At 37.6% G+C, this 27,387-nt stretch overlaps 1 protein-coding gene across 2 annotated transcripts in view; it reads left to right on the plus strand.

The window, feature by feature from the left end:
- The window catches only part of dapk2b (death-associated protein kinase 2b), a 40,175-nt gene extending 27,298 nt beyond the window's left edge, over window positions 1-12,877 (plus strand). The window contains exons 5-12 of one of the 2 annotated variants that reach the window (XM_067436142.1): window positions 1,152-1,281; window positions 1,437-1,485; window positions 1,592-1,618; window positions 3,934-4,086; window positions 4,899-4,944; window positions 8,802-8,891; window positions 9,495-9,566; window positions 9,760-12,877. In XM_067436142.1, the coding sequence (XP_067292243.1) occupies window positions 1,152-1,281; window positions 1,437-1,485; window positions 1,592-1,618; window positions 3,934-4,086; window positions 4,899-4,944; window positions 8,802-8,891; window positions 9,495-9,566; window positions 9,760-9,885 (693 nt within the window). In that variant the 3' untranslated portion in view covers window positions 9,886-12,877. Of the gene's footprint in view, window positions 1-1,151; window positions 1,282-1,436; window positions 1,486-1,591; window positions 1,619-3,933; window positions 4,087-4,898; window positions 4,945-5,705; window positions 7,058-8,801; window positions 8,892-9,494; window positions 9,567-9,759 lie in introns of those variants that run through there. The other variant, XM_067436143.1, reaches the window with a different exon arrangement.
- The last annotated feature ends 14,510 nt before the right edge of the window (window positions 12,878-27,387 follow it).

Raw genomic sequence — 27,387 nt, forward strand, 5'->3', positions numbered from 1 at the left:
TATTTTAGCTTAAAGCTGAATTCAGATATTTAGAAAGTAGCCAGAAACCAATTAGGTCACTGTATATTAGCTTAGCTTAGCATAACTCCCAAAGAATCCCAATCAAAAATATATTAGATTAGCATAACTTCAGTTCTTGCTCAAAACAACGCATGCTAACTGCTATGTAAATAAAGTCTTGTGCCATGCCCACAGAAGAATTGTAAAAAAAAAAAAAAAGCTATTTTAGCTAAAAGCTAAATTCAAAGATTTATGAAGTAACCAGTGACTAATTAACTTTGTTTTGACATTGACAAGGAGGCAAATTTCCATACTTGTACATCCTAGACATGGCACAACTCCCGAGGGAACAGAGTGTACGCCCTCCTCCACAATTGAAGTCAGCTTGATGCCTCTTTTCACCTCTTGGGTGCGTAGAGGCATTAATACGGGAACATAACAGGTGTTGAGTCCCACGCAGAATTACATGAAACCTTCAGCCACTTCATCAGCATGCAAACTGATGAGGTGGAGGTTAACTCTGGTTAGCCGTACACACACATGACAAATACCCCTTACTGAGATGGACTTGAAAATGGAAAGCTTGTGTATCTCCGCTGTTGTTTCCGTTATCATGAATGATACAAACACATGGTACAATAAACTAGCTTGTATTTTGTATCAGTGTAGATTTTTGTCTCCCATTTTCACTATAAATAGAACTGAAGTCAAGTGTTTCCCAATTGATTGTAGAACTTGTTTATAGGATTACATGTATAGATCATGTACAATTATAATATACATTTTTTTTTTAGTAGAACAAAAAATATCTAATTAGAAAAATAGAATGCATAAAATAAAATTACATTTTAAATGAATTTAAATTAAGCAGTTAAATGTATTAATTAGAAATATGTAAGTAAATAAATAAATATGGGATTCACAGCTCACATGCTCATATAGTTATTTAAAATAATAAAGGTCAATAAATATAGCAATAAACAAAATCTGTGAATAATGAATGCCAGATTTAGCCTTGGATAGTCAGACAGTCACACCCATCATTTCAATGGAAACATAGTTGCAAATTGATTGAAGTACTTAATTGCTGGTTTTTGACTTGGTTTGGGTGACTGTTTATAGGTTTAATGGGTAATTTAATTGTTTTTCAGCCTGAGAACATCATGCTGCTGGATAACAACGTCCAACTGCCGCGGATCAAGCTTATCGACTTCGGTTTGGCGCATAGGATCAAAGACGGAGTAGAGTTCAAAAACATTTTTGGGACACCGGAATTTGTTGGTAAGTTCAAAAGTTCATGATGCTAAGTGAGTGATTCATTTTCATATTACTGGATGACACCGATGGCTGCTGAAATTCTCTACCATCTTTAGACATCCTACATTGTTATTTTGAATGAAATGTAGCTGATGCCATCTAACCTGGTTTATTTTCAGCTCCAGAGATAGTCAACTATGAGCAGCTGGGATTAGAAGCTGACATGTGGTGAGAATTTTTAAGCAGATCACACTTTGTACTTTACATAAAGTAAGCGTCAAAGCTCAGCTGTGGCTTAACCATGTGCTCTCTTCCGCCCCGCTGTTTCCTCCAGGACCATCGGAGTCATCACATACATCCTGTGAGTATGAATGGAAGAATTTGGATTCCTTCTTCTCTGACTGAACAGCCAGGCATTCACAGACATTCTACAGAACGATAGACGGATTCCATAGATTGCCATACACATGAGTTAACAGGTCACATGGTGAACCTGCCCTCATTGGCTGAGGTGCCCCTCTCGCCCCCACCCCCCAGTGGATTCAAATCCCCGCTAAAAGCGTTCTGTTTACCCTCCGCTAAAGATTTACTGATTCCGCTAACCCGCTCCGTGTTTTCCCCACTCACTCCCCAACATCACTCACAGTCAGTGTCTGCTCTCAACACGTCAAACATTTTCCCAAGCTTTGTCCAAAAAAAGACAACATTTAGTAATGTTTTTACTCCAAACTCACTTCATAACATCAGTCCAGTGTTTGAAACAACTTCCTTTTGTGAGCTTATGTGGCGTTTTTTTTATAGCATAAGGCAGCCAATTATTATTTTACAGTATTCTATACAGTGATTAAGGCTGTGTCGATTAGCATTGCATTATAAAGATACTTTATTATTATGAAAATACCCAAGAAGGCTTGAAGAATTCGATAAACCATATATTGTCGCAGTCATGTGTTTACTGTGTTCATGTTTCTACCTTCTTTTTAGATTTAAATGCCTTTGTCCATATTAGGGATTTGCCTGGAACGTCACAAGTTATATTACTTCTGTGAGGCATATTTGGAGTTTCTGCGTGAGGGCGACCTCCGTCTTACAGTATGAATGAAACAGACAAAACGTGAAAAAATGCTCAGTAATGCTCACTCCATCCTATTTCTGGTAAAAATAGGAAAAGTAATACTTATCTCTAAAATTTTTTTTGCATAATATGCTCATATTTTATATTGAAGGCATAAACTCTGATGTTTAAATGTTGTCATTTTATCACAATAATATAATATTAATATAAATCCTGAATGAAGATTTATAGTTAAACTGCCTGCATGTTAAGAGTTAACCCTGCAGTCTTTCATAAAATGTTTTCTGTAAAATAAAATAAAATAATAATTATTATTTTATAATGATTATATTATTATTATTATTATTAGATTATGCCCTTAGTGCCCGCTTTTTTCTAGACTGGTAGCCAAAAAATATAATTTGCAGCTAGGGTGTCTAGAAAATTTCTGTTGGCTTGTGACCTGAAAAAAACCATAGTCAGGCCAATCATATCATGTATATAGTCGGTGGGCGGCCGCGGGCTTAACATAATGATGGCAGAGTTGTGACGTTTTTACGTGCTACTTGAAAAAAAAGAAGCTGGCGAACGGCGGTCTTTCAAATCAGCTTTTGGCAAGACTCTGGAAGACTTGGAGTCAAGCTTTTCTTTGAGAAAAGAACAAAGATTGGCACTGAAGTCATTCTAAAAAAGGGAAGATGTGTTTGGAGTTTTGTCGACCGGATACGGCAAAAGTTTAATCTATCAACTAGCTCCGCTTCACCTTCTTTGTTGCTCTGGTTGGTTGTAACGCTATCCAATTGCATGCAGATGGAATTTGAAAGACAAACGTTTATCCTGCCCCTCGAATTGAGCCCTGCCAAATGGTGTGTTCCCAGACCCAACATCCCAATGTAGGTCTGGCTTGTCAGGCTTCTAGTTTGGGCCACCGCCCAAAATGCTCAAAATGTCTGAGCACGGTCCTGTGCTGAACAAATGTATTGCTGAACCACACCAGTGAATAATGAATGAGAGGTTCTCATAATGGGCCGTGCACATGTCAAACAAAATAACACCCATAATGTTACACCCATGCCAATGGGAATTATGAACATGATAAGATGAATATCTGAACACACATGCCATTTTATACTCAGTTTGTAGGAAATTTCTGTTTAGATGAATACATCTGACAATAATATTATAGAATAAAAAAAAAAAAAACTTTTTTATTGTACATACAGATCATCATCAAATTTTAATATAGGAGAACAAACAATATCCAATTATATTTTAAAATATAATTTATTCCTGTGGTGGCAAAGCTGTATTTCCAGCATGGAATTAACAGCTCACAAGCTCATATATTCATTGAGAATGATAAAGGTAAACTAATTTATCGATATTCCAGAAAAGTGAATAGTGAATGACCTTGGGCCATCAGACAGTGACACCCAAACTGTTCCACCCATTGCCATTGTGAACATAATTATGCCACTTAACAGCTGTCTGATGCATACACTTCTGCACGTGTTTGGATTCCACTGTCGGATCAGTTTCAGGAAGAAAAAAGATGAACAGTTAATTAACAGGAATTTCGAATGTGCTTGTACGTAGGTCAAGCATTTGTCTTTCTTTTCCAGATTAAGCGGGGCTTCGCCATTCCTGGGCGACTCCAAGCAGGAAACTCTTGCAAACATATCAGCAGTTAACTTTGAATTTGATGAGGAGTTCTTCGGCAACACTAGTGAACTGGCCAAAAGCTTCATCAAACAGCTGTTGGTGAAAGATACAAGGTGAGAGGTCAAATCAGGATTTAGCCATAAAGAAATCTAATATATTGGTAATCATGTTTCTCTTTGAATATGTTTGTGCAGCAGTGTTTTACTAGTCTCACAGGTGAAATAAAAACATGCATTAACATGCTAGTTTTGACAGCTTAAAGGTGTAGTTCACCCAAAAATTTGAATTATCCCATGATTTACTCACCCTCAAGCCATCCTAGGCGTATAAGACATTCTTCTTTCAGATGAATACAATCAGAGTTGTATTAAAACATGCCCTGGCTAATCCAAGCTTTATAATGGCAGCCCAAAATTTGAAGCCCAGAAAAATGTGCATCCATCCATTATAAAAGTGCTCCACAAGACTCCAGGGGGTTATAATGGCCTTCTGAAGTGTAACGATGGGTTTGTGTAAGAACATTATCCATATTTAACACGTTATAAAGTAATGGTGGATGGATTACTTTTATAATGGATGGATGCACCTTTTTGGGCTTCAAATTTTGGACTGCCATTATAAGGCTTGGATTAGCCAAAACATTTTTTAATATAACTCTGATTGTATTCGTCTGAAAGAAGAATGTAATATACTCCTAGCTTCAGGGTGAGTAACTCACGGGGTAATTTTCATTTTTGAGTGAACTTTCCCTTTAATGAAATTTGTCACTGATAGGGTTTAAACAGGTATGGGCCTGTGTCATCCCAGATCTAGGGTTTATTATGGCTAAGTAGACATGCTATAAGTATACCTTCTTTTATTTTTTCTCTTTAAGTTGTTCTTTTGCATTTACCCTAAGTTTTCTTTGTCTTTGTTTTCTTTTCAGAAAGAGGCTTAAGATACAAGACGCGCTCAACCACCCCTGGATTCAGGTAACCACTTGGATTTTGTCTCAAACATACACAATTGAAAGCATGTTCATCTAATGAGTGTTTCTTATTGGCATTATAACATACGTGAGTGTTGAATTTTGCTCTGCTGTTCAGACTGAACTGACCTGGGTTGTACGCACATCATTAACAATGACAAACTTGCTGTGAACATGCTATATCACATATGCCCCACTCTAAATTGTGCAAATAAAGTGATAGTTCAGCCAAAAGGGAACATTCTGTCATCATTTACTCAATGTACTCATGTCGCTCCAAAGGATACTTTTGTATTTGATCTCAAAAGAAGATGTTTTGAGAAATGTCTCAATCTTTGTTTTGGACTTTTAAATAAAATCCTTAAAAATATCCAGAATTAAATGAAAGTGAGTAAATGTTACCCAAATATTAATTTTTGGGTGAACTATCCAGGTATCCTGGTTTTAGCTTGTTGGCAAACTATTAGATGCATATATGCATGCAAGTCTTCATCATGGAAGAAATCGCATGTCGATGAATTCTTCTAATCGATGATGGGACTGTAGAGATGACTCAGTCCGGTGTTTACCATGCTGTTCTCCTCATCCTAACACCACCACCGTCCCTTGGTCCGAGACCATCATTAACTCCACTTCTTCCTGCCTGGGTCTGCTGTTTACATGTGCGTGAGTTGAGTGCTTTGACTCCCTGGTGAAAAAGTGAACTAGTTTCTTACACATTATTCCTCCTAATTTGTCTATGCGAAGACCCACGAACAGCCGGAGGACAGCAGCGCCACCCAAGAGGCGCAAACGAAAGTGGAATCCCAGCAGCTGAAGACTAAACGCCTGAAAGAGTACACCATTCAATCCCACTCCAGCATGCCACCCAACAACACCTACGTCAACTTTGAGCGTTTCGCCAACGTTCTGGAAGACATCTCATTGGTGGAAATGGGTCTCGAAAATGTGGCTCAGAAGCGAGAATCCCTTCAGAATGACATTGAGGCTCTTCTTTCCGTCTACAGCGAGAAGGAAACTTGGTATAAAGAGGAAAGCGAGAGCATCCGGCAGGAGATCTCGCAGGTGCGCTTTGAGTTCCGCAAAGCGGAGGCGTTGAGGAAAGGCATCCAGGAGGACTTGAGGACAACCGATGCCAACTTAGCCAGCATTGACAGACGCTACCTGACTAGAGAAGCCCACCTCAACTCCCTCAGACAGGAGCTCAACTCAGAACTCCGCTGGTTGCAGGAGGTCATGGGATCACTAAGCGGAGAGGCAGGGAGCAGGGGCTTGGGTTCCATCTCAGCATTGAACAATGAGGTGAACGAGGCCCTGAAGGAGCTGTTGAGCAGGGCCTTTGGAGGCGAACTATGTCCTCGAGCACAACCCGACATCTCTAAGTCTAGCTAATGGAGATTAGACTGCAATTGTAATACACTGGGATTAGTGTATTAGTCAGTGGTGTGGATGGTGGAGTCGCAACCACTTTGAAAAACATTTATATGCCCCAACCCACACACATTTTGGGTAATATTAATATTTTAAAGATCTAATTTGGTCATGATTTACTCACGCTCATGTTGTTCCAAACCTCTATGACTTTCTTTCTTGTGTGGAACACAAAAGAAGGCATTTTGAGAAATGTTCAGTTTTTGGTCAAGTCAGTGGTTACCAAAAAATGTTTTGGTCTTTAAAATATCATTTGATATATTCCACAGAAAAAATAAATTTATACAGGTTTGAAATGACATGAGGGTAAGTAAATTATGGCAGAATATTATTTTTTGTGTGAACAATCCCTTTAAAGCCCTAAATACTTTATGACCTAATTAATATTCATGAGCTATAGACTGATACGGTTGAAAACATCCTAGAGTGTAGCAACCTTTTATTACTCTGGATGGCATATCTCATCCACTTTATGAAATTCCTGGCCTCGTCCTGCACTTTTTGGCATATTATATATATTTTAAGGGTTTTTGTTTTTGCGAAAAGAAAACACACACACACACACACACACACACACACACACACACACACACACACACACACACACACACACACACACACACACACACACACACACACACACACACACACACACACACACACACACACACACAAACACACACACAAAGTACTTTAAGACCAAGCAAAATAAGGTTTAGCAGTGAAATGGATGAATGTTCAAGCAAGCAGGTTCCCAGTTCGAATAGCGTACCGAACTTTGTCACCTCATTAATATTTATGAGCCAGCATTAAAAAGATTATTATCTCAACAAAATATTACTTTATGAAACGTTTGAGACATTTTTTTAAAATTCATTTTACTGTAGTACCTCAAAAGGAGAGTTTTCATTAAAAACACTCGCTGTTAAAGGCAGTTTTGCATAAAATGTAGCTGTTTATTTGCGACTTGCTTGTTTTGTATTTACTTGAGACCATAAAATATTTAAGTTGTGCACATGTTGGAACCCTACAGCATTCAAGAGCATACCTTTTAACATATTCATCATTATGTTTTTTCTTGTCAGTAATATTTAAGTTTTTTTTTTTTTGTTAATTTATGGTCAAATACTGACCAAATTATTTCATGTTTTAACAACGAGAGTGAACAGTTGAGATGATGTCAGCCTTTATGATTTCATTCCTTTTGTCATCTTTATGCATGGGTTTATTTATTTTGTTTACAGGGGCCATAAATGTGATTTTGGCCCAAAAAATTTACTTGCTTTGTTTTTAGATCCAAGTTTTCTAATTTATTTTTAATGCACCTTTTTGAAGTACTTTTAGAAACATTACATGCTCGTTGCCAGTTTTAATGTTACATTTAAACTGATTTTTCTTTCTTGCACATGTAATTTAGTGTATATTCCTGTTACTTTCTATGTATTTTCACGTTTTAATATGTGATGTGCATTGATTTGTGAACCTCAGCACTTGGATGTAAACAGAAGTAAACAGTAATTTCTTTCTACACTGAATAAAGCACTAGAATGATGATTATATACCTCACACTGATCATTAGTCCTGCAGCTGGCCGTATTACATTGTGGGGGAGAATAAGTTCAGTCCCTCAGGGGTGTGTATTTCTTGGAACTTGTGCAGTCGTGCTATTTGCTAAGGCATCACTTTTACTATACCTCATACTTTGGCCTAGCGATTTAAACAAAGTTTGAACCATAAATAGTGAACTTCTGTAACTCTGTTTGTGTTACAGACATGAGTGATACCTCAAATTTTGTTGTTTGTTGAGGAGAGGCAGTCAGACTATGTCTGCATTCATCCGGATGCATTTGAAAACAGCGTTTTCGTATAAGAATGCTCTCCGTCCTTTTCCAAAGTTTCTCATACACACACACACGGTTAATTCACCTTGCTGCACACTCGTAAAGCCTCATAAAATCTCAATAAGATGATACAGATGGAACAAGACAATAAAGTTATCACGCAATTATTCTGGCAGGAGCATTTTATTTAGTAAAATATCTCACCATTCACTGATGCAGATGTCCAGGTCGCACTCACCATCATATGTTTGGTCTAAAACCCAACTGCTCTCATGTTTTGCCGCGGGACAGCAATTGCAAGTACATTTTCTGTCATCTTTGCAGGACTGTGATATATGAGTGCGCAAAATAACATATTTTAGCAACAGTGTCAAAGTGACCAGTACATAATAGGCACAATAGTGGTATAAACATACATATCTATCGGTTCAACATGTGCCATCACTTTTAAATACCTCTGTTTTCAAAGTCCACACTACAGTGCGAAAACAGCTTTTTCAAATCTATCCACTTTGGAAACCGTTTCAAAAATTTCCAAAGACTTGCAATATATTAAATGGTAACAACAATGTGATTCTCTTTCCTTTAGCCAGTAAACCCTCGACAAGCTCTGGTGCGAAGACAATCTGTGGTGAACATTGAGAACTTCAGGAGACAATATGTCCGGAGGAGGTGGCAGGTAGGAGTTATACATTGCTTTAAATCAGGAAATAGTGCTGTGTGTGTTCCCGATCCATTTTTCTGTAAGTGTGTGGTTCTGAATATGTCGTAATGCTGAATAAAGTCGTAGTTGTTATTATTTTTGGACCAAAATGTATTTTTGATGCTTCAAGAGATTCTAATTAACCAACTGATGTCACATATGGACTACTTTACCAACCTAAGCTGCATTTATTTGATCAAAAAGTACAGTACAAACAGTAATATTGTGAAATATGATTTCAATTTAAATTCCTGTTTTCTATGTGATGAAAAAGCTACATTTTCAGCATCATTACTCCATGTGAAAAATGTGTTATTAATATTATCAGTGTTTAAAACAGTTGTGCTGCTTAATTTCTTTATGAAAACCAGTTAAGGGATTCTTTGAATTGAACGTTTAAAAGAACAGCATTTATTTGGATATGAAATATTTTGTAAAATCTTCTTTCCTGCTACTTTTGACCTAAAAAGTATTCATTTCTTTCTTTTTTTAAACCTACACAACTTACTGGCCACACAGTTTTGAATGATAGTGTTTAGTCTGAAAATTTAATTAAATTTTCTCCCCGTTCTCCAATAGCTTTCTTTCAGAATTGTGGCCCTCTGCAATCACTTGACACGCATGATGAAGAAAGGTCACCCCAAACCACAGGTATTGCATGAGCCCTGCTCAGTTATACTCCTTTTCAATAAAGATAATTGCCTGGTAGGTCCAGCAGTAACAATATGACCTGTTAAATCACAGGAGCGTGTCTTACAAACCAAGATTGCGTATTCTTCCATGTTGGTATCTGTCGATTACTGTTTCACGAATGCATCTCAATATCTTTGTCGGTGGTTTACAGGACAAACCCAAGATGGGCTACGTAGGGCGCACGGTGGCCATGTTCGAAAGAGAGTGTGAGAGCGATCAAGAGGAGGAGGCGATGCTGAGGAAACCCCGAACCAGGAAAAGAAGTAGCACCTCCTGAAACTCCTCGCTGCTCCTCCGACCGACCACAATACAAGCGTCTCAGCCGCACGGTTTTGAGGTGAACCAGCGGCGCGTGTGCCTTTTCCAAATGCACACAGGTTGAATTGTTTTTAGAAAGGGCCATCGAGGTCTGTATGTGGTTTGTTTGACTTCATAGAGATGCAATTATTATTTGCCGCCACGTCCGTAAACACGATGCAACAAGTGCAGTTGTGGCAAATATAAAACCGTGTATAAATGTATTAATGTACATAATGGGATAGGGAAGACTTTCCTGGATGTATTACAAGTTTGTGTGTAAAGTTTACTTGTACAATGTTAAAATACGTATAAGAGATGTTTATCGTCACACACGCCACTTTGCCTTGAGCCTCGTCTGTCTTAATATGTGCCACAACATTTTTGCATTCCTTTATTGAACGTCTTTGTATTTTAACGGTGCATGACTGATATAGCCAACTTCATTTATTATGTATGAAATTTGTTGATGTTGATTTTTATCGTTTTATTGTGCAGATTGTCCTCTCAAGGTGTGGTCACATTTACCGTTACTCTGCAGATTTTGGAGGGAACTTGCTGAAATGTTAATTCTGAAAATCAGGTATCAACGCATATTTGTGAATAATCTCCCCACACAGATTTCATAAAACTTCTTGAAAGTGACTTCTGTGTGAGTTGTGCTTCATATATTCTATTGACTTTACCTTTAAAATTTGCATTTGACGAAGCAAGGCAGTGTCAAATGGACTGGGTTTGAAGTCCAGTTTAAAACAATGTAATGCTCAATGTATTAGCTATTAAGTGTCTTAAATTTAGGTCAATTGTCAAGCCTGGGTCAACAATGACTCGTAAAGCTCTCAAGGCAATAGTGATATATCAGATACCATTCATTTTGATTCCAAAAACCTACATTTAATGAAATAATTTTTTTTTTGGTGCATGGAAAGTCCACCCCTCTCTCGGTAGGAATTGGCAATGCTGTTGGACTGTGAAATGAAATTATGTATGTACTGTATCATTTGCTGTGTTTCCATCCACCTATTTTTATGCGCATTTTGGGATATTACATACAAAAATGCTGGATGGATTGCCAAGATGCGCATGAATTATAAAAAAATGCAGCAATTCCGGCGGATATGTTTTTATCCGATAAGAAGACAAGAATGAACTTTGATGGCAACAAATATTTTCTGAATAAATACTCACGTAACTTTGTCTCAACAGTGGATGTTATTGGATACCTGGACTAACTAACGAACCAATTTCATTGCACAGCATCTCAAAAAATTGGTTTAGTTAAAGCTACACTATATGTATTTTTTCTGTCCGCTAGAGAGCGCCTATTCAAAACAAAGGCATAGCTTGATGACGGCAGGTTTGAGCTCAGAATCTTGGGACATGTGGTCTTCATCTCAACAAGTGAAAAATAATTGAATTGAACTATCCCTTTAAATGCATACTTCGGGTCTTTATTGACACGGGACATAACTTAGGCATCAACCTTCCTTGTATTCCTCTATCAATTCAAACAATTCAATTATAAACAATATAACAAGAAAAAATTATAAATAATAATAATAATATAGGGTCTCTAATGACCCGAGATGTGTAACAGTGTAAGTATATTTTCTTCTGAATCTTTGATGATTAGGTGCAGTTGATTTTTATTCCACAAGGTGGCGATGTCTGATACACAACGATGAAGTGATGGTTCACTCATAATTACCGCAGTCAGAAAACAAAAGAATAGGAAGTATCATCAGCAAAAATTGAAATGGCTCAGTGATTTACTGCAGAGCAAGTCTGAACGCAATCAAATATTAGTGTCACTGTCACTTGATGGTCGAAGCTGTCAGCGATCAAAAGGTCATGTCCAAAATGATAGTTTTAAGGATTATGTTTGAGATGGTGAATATGAGCCAGATGCTGAATGTACTGAAATGAGCTCTGCTTAGGACAGGGATGATGGTATAAAACATCTGCTCGAACTGAACCCTTCCAAGCTTGGCGTGATTGGCGGAACAGTCATGCATTTAAGGGTTAATTAAATGGAAACGGCTTTATTCGCAAATGGTTCATGCGATATTCCAATTTTACGCATAAGGTAAATTCACAATGTTGGATGGAAACATAGCTACTGAGACATTATGGTACTTGAGATATTTCAGGACGGTGCCACCTATGAGTCAGATGTTATCACAATTATAAAAATGAGACTAAAATTACGGTTACGCCATTTTCTGGCTCTTTGGCTCCAGTGTCTTCTTGACCCTAGGACAAGGGTTTTGGGAAATGGAGGAGGTTACGTTTTAGTACAGTAATTGGATTACATTATTATTGATTCATATGTAAATGGTTGTATCACAGTGCCTTGAGGCTGAATGTGATTGTAGGAGTGAAAGTGTGTCATAGGCTGCACGCAGTTCCCTGTTGCTCAACATACGTCATCATCAGGAAGAGGTTGTAGTATCTTATTGTTCCCAGGAATGTGTTCTATACAATGGGCTTATCAATCTCAGTGTACTTTTCTTTGGGCTCAAAAGTTCCAATGTATTTCTTTACAAAATTGTAAGACATTCAGTTATGTTCTTTCTGCTAGAGTATTAAACCTTAATTGATTTGAAACCCTTTTGCAGTCTGTATTTATACATTACATAAATGTTCAAATTTCTTTGTTTATGTGTATAAACATGACTATGTTCAGTGCATGATAATGTACATCTGCATTGCACCACTTCCTGTGCATCAGTCACATGACTGGTGGTGTTAGGGGAGCAAACAGTATTGTTTACAAGTATAAATGCCAGATTTTCCTCTAAGTGGAAAATATTCATAAAATGTGCCTCAAGGAAAAAAGATCTTGCTTATATTCATTTATTTTATACTCTTGATATGACTCTGTACTTGTGTTGTTCACAATCAATGTGAGATGAAAAAGACCACCTTTGTACAAATATTAGAAGTAATAAATTATTCATATATTTATTTAAGAGCTTGTTTGATTTTTTTTTTTTTTTTTTTTTTTCTGATTCAGTAGTGAAGTTAGGAAGTTGGAATTAAATAAGAATTGCATTAAATCTTCACAAGGTGCATCCTTTAAAGATAACATATCAAATGTTGAAAGTGAGACATTTTGAAATGTATGCCAAATATTGGCTCATTTTGGATTTCCTGAGAGCTACACATTCCAAAATGTTGGGACAGGTAGCATTAAGAGGCCGGAAAAGTTAAATGTACATATAAGGAACAGCTGGAGAACCAATTTGCAACTTATTAGGTCAATTGTCAACATGATAGGGTATAAAAAGAGCCTCTCAGAGTTGCAGTGTCTCTCAGAAGTCAAGATGGGCAGATGATCACCAATTCCCCCAATGCTACGGCGAAAATGAGGGAGCAATAACAGAAAGGAGTTTCTCAGAGAAAAATTGCAAAGAGTTTGAAGTTATCATCATTTACAGAGCATAATATCATCCAAATATTCAGAGAATCTGGAACAATCTCTGTGCGTAAAGGTCAAGGCCAGAAAACCATACTGGATGGTGATCTTTGGGCCCTTAGACGGACTTTAATAGAATTTAAGAATTTAATATTTAGTAAATATATGAAGACCCTGATATTTTATAATATATTATATAATAACTAATAATAACAATAATAAAGATCAATGTTTGATTCTTAAATTTTAAATATTTGAATAATAGAATTAACAATAATTGTAAATGTGATATTTAGTAAATATATGAATAGCCTGATAATTTATGCTAATATTTTACAACTTATAATAACTTGTACTAACAATAATAATGATGATAATATAGCTAAAATATTAAATATTTGATGTATAAATTGTAAATGTTTGAATAATAATAGAATTCAATAATTGAAGGTTTTAATATTTAGAAAATATATATATTTATTTACTATATTATAATTCATAAGTATAACTAATAATAATATCTAAAAAAATGAAATGCTTGATTTATACATTTTAAATGTCTGAATAATAATAATATGCATATTTGTATAAAGAAATTAATATATGTGCAATTTATATTTGTCTACACGGTTTCAAACATTGTAGCATTTAAATCATAATATTTAAGATTATGTAACACATAAATTCAGAGTCAGTACATAGAGTGAACTGATGCTTTTCACTAATCAACCTTTTGTGTCACAATCAGTCTGTTAGTGAGAAAATTGTGCCCTCGTGTCCAGGCAGTCAGGCAGTTTCACAACAGCAGTGTTGTTTGAGCTCAATTAAGCTGAACGCAGTTGCGGTAAAAACTTGACCTGAATTAAATAAACTGCCATTAGAGAAGTAGGCCAGTCTGAGAGGCGGAAAAAGTGGTAGAAGAGAACCTTTTTTTAAATATTACCACTAAACTCAGAAACTCTAATAAATAATGTGTGTGTATTTCACTAATTTCATAATAACAATGAGCTGAATTTTACCAAGTGTGCTAATGTTTGTTGCATTCCAGAACATTGCCCTACATATTTCAGTAATCCTTCCTTATCCCATCCAATATGCTCTGATAATGTGTTATTATGTACTGCCAATGTGTTATTCAATGAGATTAGAGGAGTTGTATATATGTAATGTTATTAACATCAACAATGTCTCACATTATTGGGTTGGAGTCTTTTGTTTCATTCAGTTGAATGATTCTTGATTTAAGACCGACCTGCAATAAGCATATAAATAGTTGTACTATCCTGTGATAGATGATAAGACATCTGCACTGTAAGTGTGTGCTTTCATTTTTGGTTTATTATTTTAACGATTCTTTAGGATAGTTTTAAGAAGTACAAGTTTTGCACAAAAACTACTGAAATCTGCTACTTTCCCACAAACTTCAAGCTGCCTTTTGGCCTTTAACTTAGATGGAGAAATAATCTAACTCTGATGATAGCTTGATGTTAGCCTATCTGCTTCTAATGTATTTTAAACCATCAGAGTATCATTAAAGCAACTATTGATCGGCTACGGGTCAGTTTTTGCAGGTTTTACTGCTTTAAAACAAAAGATGAAGTGCAGTAGTCGTGAGCTCAAACCTCAAACCGTGGGTGGATCACAAGGAAGATTTCATTGCTTCTTTGGGACTGTTATCATTTCATATCTCTCTCTCTCTCTCTCTCTCTCTCTCTCTCTCTCTCTCTCTCTCTCTCTCTCTCTCTCTCTCTCTCTCTCTCTCTCTCTCTCTCTCTCTCTCTCTCCAGCAGGCCATTGCATAGCCTGTCATGAATAGTCCTAAACCTATGAGAGTCACCGTTTACAGAAGCACTTGTAGGCCTACACATTTTCACCAATGATTTACGCTACATCATGTGAGGTAACTCAAAAACATGCTAATTACCTAAAGCAGCCAATTTGATCTCGACAAAAACTCAGTATTGTAAAAACAAATATGTTCCTATTCAATCAGCAGTCAAATGTAGCTAAATACGATAAATGAACTAAATAAATGATTTTAGCTTACAAATATATTATGCAGGCCTATATAACTCTAGATAAACATGTAATTTAGCCTATAGGAAATTCAAGATATGATCATAGGCTACCCAAACATCGAACACACCGGAGGGAATGATAATTGTAATGACAGTGCCACCTACTGGTTACATTGTATATCCCACGTGAACTGATGCTTGAGTACGGGGGGGAAAAAGTAATAACTTTATGTAGAAATAATACTTAGCCTACCATGGTAAAACTATGGTTATAGTAGCAACCATGGTTAATTTGTGGTTCATGTTTTTATTTTATTTTTTATTTTTAGTAAAACCATGGTGTGTGTGTTTATAAATTAGCACAGTTTATAAATCAGCAAATCTACCAATCATTTCCAACAACATAAAATTTTTTGACAGAATGGTTTCTAATTAATTTTCAGCTCCGTCTGGTTGTCCCCAGTCAAGCAGAAAACATTATGGGTTTTACTAAATGTTTGTTTGTCAATCGCATATGCCTTTTTAATATTTGAATAGTGTTAATTATGATCCGAAGACAGCGTATTGATAATTTTGATCAAATAAGAAATCAAATTAAATGATACATTTGTGCTAAAAACAGTCATCACACAAGAGGGGATGCAGGATGATTATCAAATGTCTCCCTCTGTTGGCCAAAAGTTAAAGTGGGCGTGCCATGATTTACCGCCGTTATCAAAATTCAGCACGAACTTCTGCAGGTCACGACTTACGAGACAAGCTGGTTTCTACAGGGACATTCACCATTAGAGACGAGTTCAGCTCAAAATGTCATTATCGTCGTGTTTGCCAGCATTATTACTTCACACAGGTAATTTACATGGGCACATTATTTAAAAAGAACCGCACAAAAGCAGCCATGTCCATTTAGGCTTTTTTTCTTCCTCAGTGAGTGTTACCCACAGGAAACAAATGCAAGGTTTTCAATGTTCCCCTTATCCAAAACCAGTGCATTCAGCCCAGACAATAACCTACTATTATTTTAAATATGTAAAGTATTTAAGTATTATTTACGATGTAGGCCTACTTCTAGGAAGATGACAGATGTAAAGAATTTCAAACAGGCAACAACAACAAAAATGGAATAGAGGGACAAGAAAGTGGGGATCAGGACATATGTAGGCCTACCATTCGGGATATCTGGGAAAAACTTGTGTGATCCAGATCTTATTGGGCTGCATTGCAAACTCTTACCATCTGGACGTGGGCAGCATGCTAGTAAGCAAATGTTACATTTGGATAGCATGGAAATCCCACTGAAGTACTGAACAGACAGTTCCGGCAAATGCTAAATGACCCAGTTTCACAATTGTTTGTAATTTGCGATTCCATTTCAATAGACCACACTATGTATGTTATGCAATGTAAGGTAACCACCAACCAGTTTTTTAAGAACATATTTTTAGTCTAGACCTGTATGCATTTATTGAAAATAGTATGAATGATAAAAAACAAAATTTCCCCCTCAAATTCTTATTGACTGATGATGATAAAGGGGTGGAAAATCAGGTGTAAAGTATAAAAATTAATAATAGTAATAACAATAAATAAAACAAAAAGAAATACAACATTGTACGATAACTTGATTGGCCCGTTCCTTTTAGATATGAAATAATGGGTTTGACATCTTCATCTAAATTTGACTCATTAGACTGAAATTGATATCAGAATTGAATTTGTAGACGGTTGAGTGCTGCTGAATTATATGAAGATAAGTAGCTGCTCATCATTAATCATGCATGACATCCTTTGGCTCTGTGTGTGATCATTAGGTTGGCTTCTGGTCACGTGACGACATTGAGGAGATGAGTTTCCGGAGGGCCCGCTCCATTATTCATTCAGGTCTCGTATGTGTACCCTATTCTTAGAATAGATGCTTAATGGATACGTCTGCTCAGGTCGCTCTGTTTCCTACCTGTTAATGCTTTGCATATTGGTGGGGCAAATGTTCCTCTTTGTGACAAGTATGGTATCAGTTTTGTTTGCCTTGTACATGTCAAGGAGGGATTTATATTAGTTACACACACACAAAATTAGCCCAAAAACATGCAGCAAAAACAGCTTTTATTGATGAAAATAAAAAACAGCTTTTATTTTCAACAATTTTATTGATGAAAAATCTCTGGACACTTGTCCAGAAGGCCATTCTCAGGACACTGCTGTCGTCCTTTCATAATTGTATTAGATTAAATGGTTGATCCAGCTGGAAAGCCGATTCATTGTTTTTTCAATAGAATTGATTCAGGGTTCTTGCTCTGGCAGAAATGGGGCAGAAATCATTTCTAGGGCATTATATCTCTGGGGGACCATTAGGCCTTTTGCCTTTTTCTAGGTTAAAGGCATGACTGAAAATCTTGGGCCTGAGTAGTGAAGACACCAAAACATGCCCTATATAAAGTGGGAAATGTTTGCTTCCAATAGTGCACTCTCATTTTGTAATGATACACACTGAGATAGAAGATGAACCCTGTTGTGGAAGTTTATTGCGGTGCAGCAGAGGCAAAGATGTAGTAGGTATAACAGGGCAAGTATACAGGTAGGGATGCTGGCGGGTCACACAGTCTTTTAGAACAGGATAACAGAATGTAAGGAGGTTAGTTCGGGCAGTTGGCAGCTCCTCCCCATCTTTTAAAGATGCCAGTTCCCATCTCAGATGGAAACCTCCCCTCTAGAACCCAGGCCGCTGGCAGCGAGTTAGTCTGTCTCCCCAGCAACTCACTCCAGCCCACCGCCTCGAGCGTCAATGGTGGCACACTCTGCCCAGCCGTGCTCGATAGCACCACAGATTCCCCACAGCGACGATGGCTCCACGACAGTGCATTCCTCCTTCCTCCCGGGTTTCGGCACCAGTGTAATGAGGTTAGTTTAATAAGAGAAGGCGGCGGCGGCAACCAGCGAAGTTTCACACATATGTGTATCAAAATAATCAAACGACAAAAAGAAAGTAAAGCAGCAGCCCCTCAAGGATGACGCACATAAACAAACCATAATGTCCAGGCCCGGTCCTGTCGTCGCTCACCCTTTCATGCTCCCGAAGCTCCTCCTGAAAAATTGGAGACTGGTGCTACACTCATTAACACTCACGCCACCAACCTCGCCCCGTTCTCTAGGCTGTCGGGCTCGTCCTTCTTGCCACACAGAATATGGAGCATTCCCAGAACATGCTGGAGATACATGTGAGTAATACAGGTAAGTACTGAAAATTATTTTTTTACTTCATAACAAAACTTCTCTCCTTCAACAGGATGAAATTTTATGCGTTTGAGATCAACTTGCAGATTGTAACAAAAACTGTCCGAAACTACCCCCTATATAACTGTATAAACCTTAAAGGGGGGGTGAAACACTAAGCTTCAGTCAATCTCATGTCAATCTTGAGTACCTATAGAGTAATATTGCATCCTTTATATCTCCGAAAAGTCTTTAGTTTTATTATATTTCTAAAAGAAATATAGGCTGTACCGAGTCTTTCTGGAAAAAAAACGAGCGCCTGAAGGCGTATCGTGTGGGCGGAGCTAAAGAATGACGAATGCGCACAAAGCGGTGACGTCCTCAAGCTTGGAGGAACCCATGACTATCAATCTCAGCTAATAGATATATGATCCAGAATCAGATTCGGAGGCTGAAATAAATTGAACAGGTGAAACACCAGCAGCAGGACGTCCGTCTCTGTGGTATGTACTGTATTTAGTGCCCTGTCAACATTTGTGTGTCATTTGTGTGTCTTTACTCGCAGTTTATGAGGACATGATTCGGTTTATGGACTATTGTATGCGACTAAACCTTAGCAGTAGCAAGCAAAACGGTTTTGCACGTCAGATTAGTGTAACGTTATACAGAGAACAACAATGGAGTAACCGTTAGTGCATTTGAATGACGAAGCACGCGATCGTGTCGTTTACTGATGTTTACTCACGCGACGATAGCCAACAGCACAGACATTTGAAGCAGTTTTACTCACCGACTGCTTCCAAAGCAGGACCGAACCTTTATTGCTGGGACCGCTCCGTCAAAAACACACTTCTTTGGTATGATTTGGTGAAGTCCTCCATCAAAATACTCAATCAAACGTCCAACATTAGTTTTTGAAACTTTCTCTATGTTTAGGATGGGAATCCAAGTTTTTAACAGTGTAAAAAGCTCAGTATGCATGAAACAGCACCCCCCCCCCCCTCAATTAAACAATTTTACAATCAATTAAAAAGGAATGTATACCTGTATGCCACATTGGTTAGGAAAATGGATAGATGGATGATTCAGCTGTGGTCACCATCTTCTGACGAGATGAGAAAATTCTCTTCTTCCTCTATTTTTCACTTTTCCCTCCCTATTCTAGCTTTTGCTACTTTGAGTAATATCCAAAACTTTGTATTTAAGGCACTTTTCCGTTTCTTCGCCTCTTCATGAGAGATCGCTTCCCGAATTCCCCAGTTGCTTTGGATGAATGCATAAATGTAAATTCGATCCGATGGTCACAGTGCATGGGTATGGATATTTTCTAGTTGTTGAGTGTACATCAGTTGTACACTTGTTATTGCGGCGCATTATGGGATCGAATGAGTGCACTCGATTAGACTGAGTAAACCCAGCCTGATCTTCCCGGCGCATCAAGGGCGCATAGCACCCACAAAGGGGGCTCTCACGAGCAATGATGATGCTTTATAGTTTTTGTGCCTTTTGTGGGGCACTGAGGCTTAACAATAACACAGAATATTATACGCACAGTATCGGATTTGGATCGGCCCTGTCTGATAGATACCCGATCTCGCAAATAATGGCGGATCGGAGCCCATACCGATACTGAATATTGGATCGGTGCATCCCTTGTTACAAGTGGGTGTAATCAGTACTCTTGCTGATTGAGAGCATGGGACATAGGCCCTGTCCCACATAGCTAAACCCTCACGGTCTTCCTCTGAGTCTGCACTTTCACAACGTAATGCCGTTTTGACTGCTCGCAAATTTGCGGGCTCAGCCGAAGTGCGCATCATGGGCGCATAGCAGTCACAAAGCACAAAGCTCATGAGCACCTTTCTTTAAGCTTAAATGACGAATGGGACACCCTACAGTCTTGTGGACTTTACGGACAAGCGCACGCAGCGACCACTGCATGTCCGCAAGCATGAAAGTGCACATGAAGTGTCCCATTTGGGACAGGGCTGGAGAGTGAGAGTCCAGTGTTTGTAACACATTCACTCCAAAGGTTGTAAATAAAACAGATTATTGAAGTATGTTTCTATTTCTGTAAAACACTTACAAAATCACTGGTAAGCATCTGAGATCAACTTGCAAATTGTAACAAAACCGAAGAATCATGTAAAGAGCTCAGCAAATAACAAAATTATTGATAAACAAAGTCGTTTATCTCCCTGTATATATGGTATATCAGCAGCAGCTCGCCCATAGAGGGCGCTAGGGTGCTGACCTCCCACCGACCTGCCTGCCTGCCTGTTTTTATTTTTAATATTATTTATTTTTTAACAATCTCATTTTGAAACATAATGTGTGTTAATTATATGCTAATAATGGTTTTACTTTAGAATGTGTTTAGAACTCACTCTGATATTTGCATTCATTTTCAACGCTGTTACCTTTAACATGTTGCTGCAGTAGCCAATAGGCTGTCTTCCCTCCAGTTCACTCAGCCCTACGGTGCTGTAATTTAAGCCAATAGTTCCCCGGTTGCCATGCAAAAAAAGTTTGTATTTCGCCAATCATTGTCATCAACTTTTATGGTTTGGGGCGCTGAAAATATCGCCCGTAGTTCTAAGATTAGAGCATTGCACCTACTGAACCGCGGGAGGCAGACGACGCGGGTGACGTTGAGTAACACTAATGTAGTTGTGGGAGTTGAACTAGCCCCAAATTTATTTAAAATGCTACAAAAGAATAACATTAGCGGAAAAACTCATTGTTAAAGAACACGGACCAGACAAGCCAGAAGCGAATAGGCACAAGAAAAGGAGAAATCCTACAAGAGAAGCTTTTTCCGAAGTTGGTTAGATCGAAAGGCTGCTAACTGGCTGTGGTTACGCCAGGGCAATCTTTTGCTTCCCTTGCTTACCGTTTAAAACAAGTGCTTGTGACAGCTTGTGGACACAGATGGCAGTTAAATAAATATTGTCTTTTTATTAGACTATTGACTGCTTTGAATTCTTTTATTGGTATAGGCAAGGGCAATGACCTCAAACGCACCATAATGCAGGAAATCACATCTACAAAATACACATTTTTCTAGAACCCCCATACCCCCCCCCCCCTCGATTAATAATTTGCCCCACCTATAATACTTTTCACCAGCTGCCACTGCAGTATAGTATATGAGATTTAATTCCCCTATTTTTAATGTTAATCTGTATTCACTAAAAGTTCATCTTTAAAAACACAAATATTATAACACTGTTAAATGTAATCTCTAGGACCTTTAAGATATTTAATGTCAATATCCATTTTTCATTCTTTACATTTTCATGTCGTAATTCACTTGTAGCATTCACAGTGATTTATTTAAGATTTGTATTGTTATATATAAAAGTATTTAGACAAAATAGTAGTCTATAGAATTTAGGATAAGTTGTTTATCAATAATCGACCATACAGTATCTTCCAGAAATGTAATAACAGTGTATCCCAAAATATAATTATATAATTAAATGGCAGCTATACGCTTTTGTGACTTGTTTATCGGTGATGGCATATTTAATAGGCAACCCATTTGTAATCAAATCTTTTGGGAAACAATAGCACAAACACACAGTTGTTTTCTTCCAACCAGACTTTCAGACACACAACTTCAGTCCAATCAGGATCTTCCCACGAGGAAGAAAGAGCTAAACTAGTATAAATAACTCTGAGTCAGCCTTCTCGACCCCGTCCTGTCCTCACAGAGGCTTCTTTGGGGAATGACTTTGCCTTTGTGCTCTTTCTAAAGACCTGAAACGACCGGCATGATGTCACTGGGAAGGACTTGTCGGTTGTGTGCTCTGTTAATTGGTCTCGGGTGACATTCGGTACTTTGAACTCATTCAACTAGCACAAAAAAACACCTTGACTTTAGAATTAATAATCTAAATCATAAAAGTCGTAACAATGCTTAGTAAAACCAACTTCTTAATTTATCTTCCTGGATTCTAAATTTAATTTGAAAAGATACAAATCTCAAAAAATTAAAAATGATTTATGTGAAGTCAAATTATCTTTGAAGGAGCATTTGAGGCATTTAAAATTAGGCTGCAATTGATTTGATAGAATTTCTTTCTGCAAAGAGAAAATTTCCCCTTATGAAGCCCCACGGGTGAACTCTTGTGTAAATGTTTTCATTCTCTTTCATTTCTTTGCACGTCAATGGATTCTTCTTTGGATTGGAGTCCATTATACACACACTGACGTAAAGAAACTGAGATCAGACTGAAAAAAACAAGGTGTATATATATTTTTTTACTGTTAAACTACACAATCCCTGTTGAATATGCAAAAACGCCTAAGCCATTAGTACGTTGATTTCCCTCAGAGGTCTAAATACTGTAAATACTGGACAAACCAAGTCAACGGTCGAAATTCTGGCTGTTTTTGAGTGTCGGTTGGCTTAGTTTTTTCAGTGTGTTCTGCACCGTTGGCTTTAGTTGGATGGCGTCTGGGTTTTTGGGCCGAGTCAGCATGTAGAATCAATGTCTGGCCATCGTGAGAGTTCGCCTTGGTGCATCCTGGCTTAAAACACCACTCTGTTTCTTTGAACATCCCGATCAGCCTAACACAGCAACACTGGCTCCTACAACCAATGGTGTGAGTTTGGGACAGGGATAACTGTTTGTTCAACCAATGACAGATGGGGACAGATGCAAGCACCTCTACCGTTATGCTAATGTTGACATATAATACATTTATTTTTACAGCTCCTATTAGATAACATTATAGGGAATTATTATCAACAGTCTAAACATCTGTCCACATATAAAACATTCATACGATGCAAACTACTGTTATAATACAACCTTAAGTTTTCTGCCAGAATATTACCCATTAAGTTTACGGACATTTCCTTTAACCCTAAAACACAACAACATGCAAAGCATCACTCAAAATACAGGTAAAACGTCTATAAAAATCTATATGGAAACTTCCTTAATATTAAAGCTGCAGTGTGTAAGTTTAGTCTTTGTCGCCATCTTTGTTTGAAACTTGCAATTTTGATTTGATTTGATATTGATTAACTTTGGGCCTATCAGGTAGATTACATAGCAAATTGTATGTACTGTACAATGTGTGGAGGGATTTTTTGGTGGTATACATGTATTGATTCTGAAGCAATATTCTCATTAGTGTTCTATCAGTTTTTACATAGGCCTACTTAAATCTGCATATTTGTGATATTCACCCCAGGGTGTTATTTAATTTTATGAAGGCCATTTATTTTTAAATCTTATTAAATGTATGCATCATCTTTCATGTTAAATTCTTACATTTGATTAATAAATTCAGTTATAATAGTAAAGACACTATAGCGCTTTTACCAATCAAATTAAATAATTTAATATGGATTAAACAATACAGCCGCAATAAATTATGTTATAAGATTGATATTCTAAATAAAAACATGCAATCATACTTTTAAACATGAAACTAAACCGCCAATAGGGGGCAGCAAGTGATCGTCTTAATCAGTGAGTCATGAAGTCGTTCATTCAAATGATTCATTCAAAACGCGGAATCATTCAAACCCCTGGTATAAATGATCCGCCACCTGCAGCATCCTCACATGCGATAGCCGAGTAGCCGGACTCCTTTATGTGTACAGACCAAGCCTGCAGTCTCCCTCTCATTTACTGAAGCTTTCGCGCCTCGATCGCCCCCCGGTGACCGGTCCCAGTATAGCCGCCTCTCTGTGTTTTCTAATGGACGCGAGGCAAACTAAATAATAAAATTACACTTCAAATATTTTTTCCCCAAAGTTAGTTTATGTCACTGAAGGCAGTTATCATCACGATGATTTCATTTCAAGTGTTCGTTTTTAAAATAAGTTTCACGAGTTCACACTTACATCAATTAAATAGAGTAAAGATTATGCGTATTTGGCGTGCTGTCCGGGGAGGGCTCCGGGCTCGGAAAATTTGCCCGAACCCAGAGTACCCCCCCCCCCCCCCCCCCCCGACATGGATAGTTTAGAACTAGATTGCAATTTGTGATTTGTTTTGATATTTATAGCAGTTGATTTAAGTAAGTGCGGAGAAGGGGTGGTGGTGGGATGCTGAGAAACTGTCAATGACAGGAAGGTAAATCGGCTGTCTATATACACCTCCTATCATTGATTAACTGATTAGTTTAATGTGCTCCTCTTGTGTTCCAATTGGGTTAATTATCTGAGCCTGCTCCACCTGTGTTTAATTAGATTTAATTGTTTGCGCATGCTTCTCCCGAAATTAGTTTGTGAAACTTCAATTAGTTTTAGTTAGTTATTTGATGCTATAAAAACGGGGGGTGTGACGTCATGATTGACAGCTGAGACTGACGGCTTCTCTGAGTGAAGTTGTCACTGAGGCACTAACAGACTTTTTTCGAAATTTTTGGGAGCAGATTGGAGCTTTAGCTTTCATTTCTATATTTCCATAACTGTTTATTTCACACCAACATAATTAATTGTTCTGCATCTGTGAGAGTGTGGGCGGGATTTTGATATCGCAGCTGTACTTCCTACTTTACTTCCTGCACTCTACTGCGCAACTCCGGTCCCGAAATCGCTACAGCGCAGACTCGGTCCCAAGATGTCCGCGCCGTGCAGGTCGCCTAAAAGCTTCAAATCTGCCAAGCAGAAACGGATGATGTCGAGTCGTCCATATTTTTTACGGTCTATGGTACAGACCTAGCGTAATGCCGCAAAGACATTCTTGTATTTTCCGTGGAAATCCACCAGTACCACTCAAATTATAACGCATTATTACAAACTTGCTCAAGGTAAGGAGATGGCTGGTTATGTACTTGGTCAAACATTTATTTTTCCTAATTATTTCTTGATTATTTTCTTTTAGGGTTTAAAAAACGTCAGGTACTACTGTGCAGGGAACATCATATGAAAAGAAACAGGGAGCAAAATGTTCTGATGGTGAAGTGTGATCATTACAACGGCAGTGGTTATTTTTGTAATCTGATGGTTCAGTTATTTAGGGCCCATCTGACAAATGAGATCATTATCTCTGGTGGGGATGAATTACCTGTTGAATTACTTAACAAGTTAATCAGCAATTTTCTAAGTGCGTGGGCATGATGCATCTCAACCCACAGATATGAGGACAAATAGACATTATTACATGAAGAAAGGATATGTTCAGAAAGGATAAATTGGTTCACTGGGTATTTTTTTTTATTTGATAAAATGACATTCAAAGCATTGTATAATTGGACCTGATTTTAGAAACAGTTTATTTTTTCAATTCCGGGGTCACTTGCTTTACTGTTTAATAGTCATTAAAGTTGGGCAAAATGACTAAAATCTATCCATCACTGATGGTATGAGTAATTTCATATCACGATAATAATATAGTATGTCATGATTTTGCTGGAATTTGAACGTAAAATAAAGAAAGCCACGAGCTTCACAGTCCTGCCAACTATCCGTGAAAATGTATCTACCGCAGCATAAACAACACTAGCACTAAATCTACCAGCTTACACATGGTATAAGCCATCAGACTGCTTCTTTTTCATCATCTTTCTTTGATGTGATTTGATATACGAGCTTTGGGCTTGTCCTCCTGTGGCATGAAACCCAGAAGAGCCTTGACTTTATGTCCTGTGGTCTTTCTGTAGTCGAAGTATCAATTTTAATGTTACTTTTGGCTCAGACTCGATGTTAAATGATGACTTCCACATATTCTTATGAATGAGTATGCTTTTCCCGTCTCCCCTGCTGAAATATAAATGCAACTGTATTTGCTTAAATGGATGAGTGGAAAAAGCCTATGAGCCACGCTGTTGGTAAAAACCTGAGGGAATCTATTTTAAGACCCTAAACAGATTACAAGGCACAAAAGACAAGTGCATTTTCTTCGTTTTGCCAAGATAATTTGTAAGGGATAGTTTGCCCAAAAATGAATATTAACCCATATTTTATATGTATAGGACATTCTTTTCATACGAACACAATCAGAGTTATATTAAAAAATGTCCTGTCTCTTCCAAGCATTATTATGGCAGCCCAAAATTTGAAGCCCCAAAAAAGTGCATCCATCCATTATAAAAGTAAACCACACAGCTCCAGGGGTTATAAAGGCCCTCTGAAGCAAATCGAAGGGTTTGTGTATGAAAAATATCCATATTTAAAACTTTATAAAGTAAAATATCTAGCTTCAATAACATTCTGTTTATTATAAGAGCACACTGCAGTTTTGTTTTATGTTGTGTTAAATGCTTGAGCGCTTTAAAGTCTGGATTCTGATCGACTGCCAATGTTTTTATCGTTCATCAGCTGAATCGCTCAAAGTGATTCTGAAGATATCGTTCCTCTGTGTTGTTTTCATTAAATTTGTGAAGTGGACTCTGCATGCTGTTCTCATAAAATTGCATTTTAATAAGTTATGTTGTTTACAGTTATCGTCCTTAGTGTGAACAGGCCTTTACAGTATATCTGTATTTTGCACTTTAAAGGTGCTGCGACCTTTACTGGAGTTATATCTATTTATTGTTGTTCCTATTGCAGCATGGATATCAACTGAGCAATTACCCTGACAGTCCTTCTGAGAATTCTGCCGTCTCTCAGGATTAAGTGCATTTCTCTTTCCTCCAACCAGTCAACAACTAATTTACCTTGCTCAGTTTATAGAAACCTCTGAGCTGAATATCATTTAAGAATGTCATTCTTCCTCCTTGAAATTATTTTTTAAAAATCTGTTTGACTTAGTTTGGACAAATGTGGATAGCAATGGTAAAACAGAATGAGGCCACGTCCCTCGCATGACAAGAATCCATTTGGGTTGGACCAGACCTCCCCACCTCCCACTGTTAATCTGGGCTTGAC

Source organism: Pseudorasbora parva, chromosome 25 (assembly GCF_024679245.1).
Source record: "Pseudorasbora parva isolate DD20220531a chromosome 25, ASM2467924v1, whole genome shotgun sequence".
In the NCBI taxonomy this organism is placed as follows: Eukaryota; Metazoa; Chordata; class Actinopteri; order Cypriniformes; family Gobionidae; genus Pseudorasbora; species Pseudorasbora parva.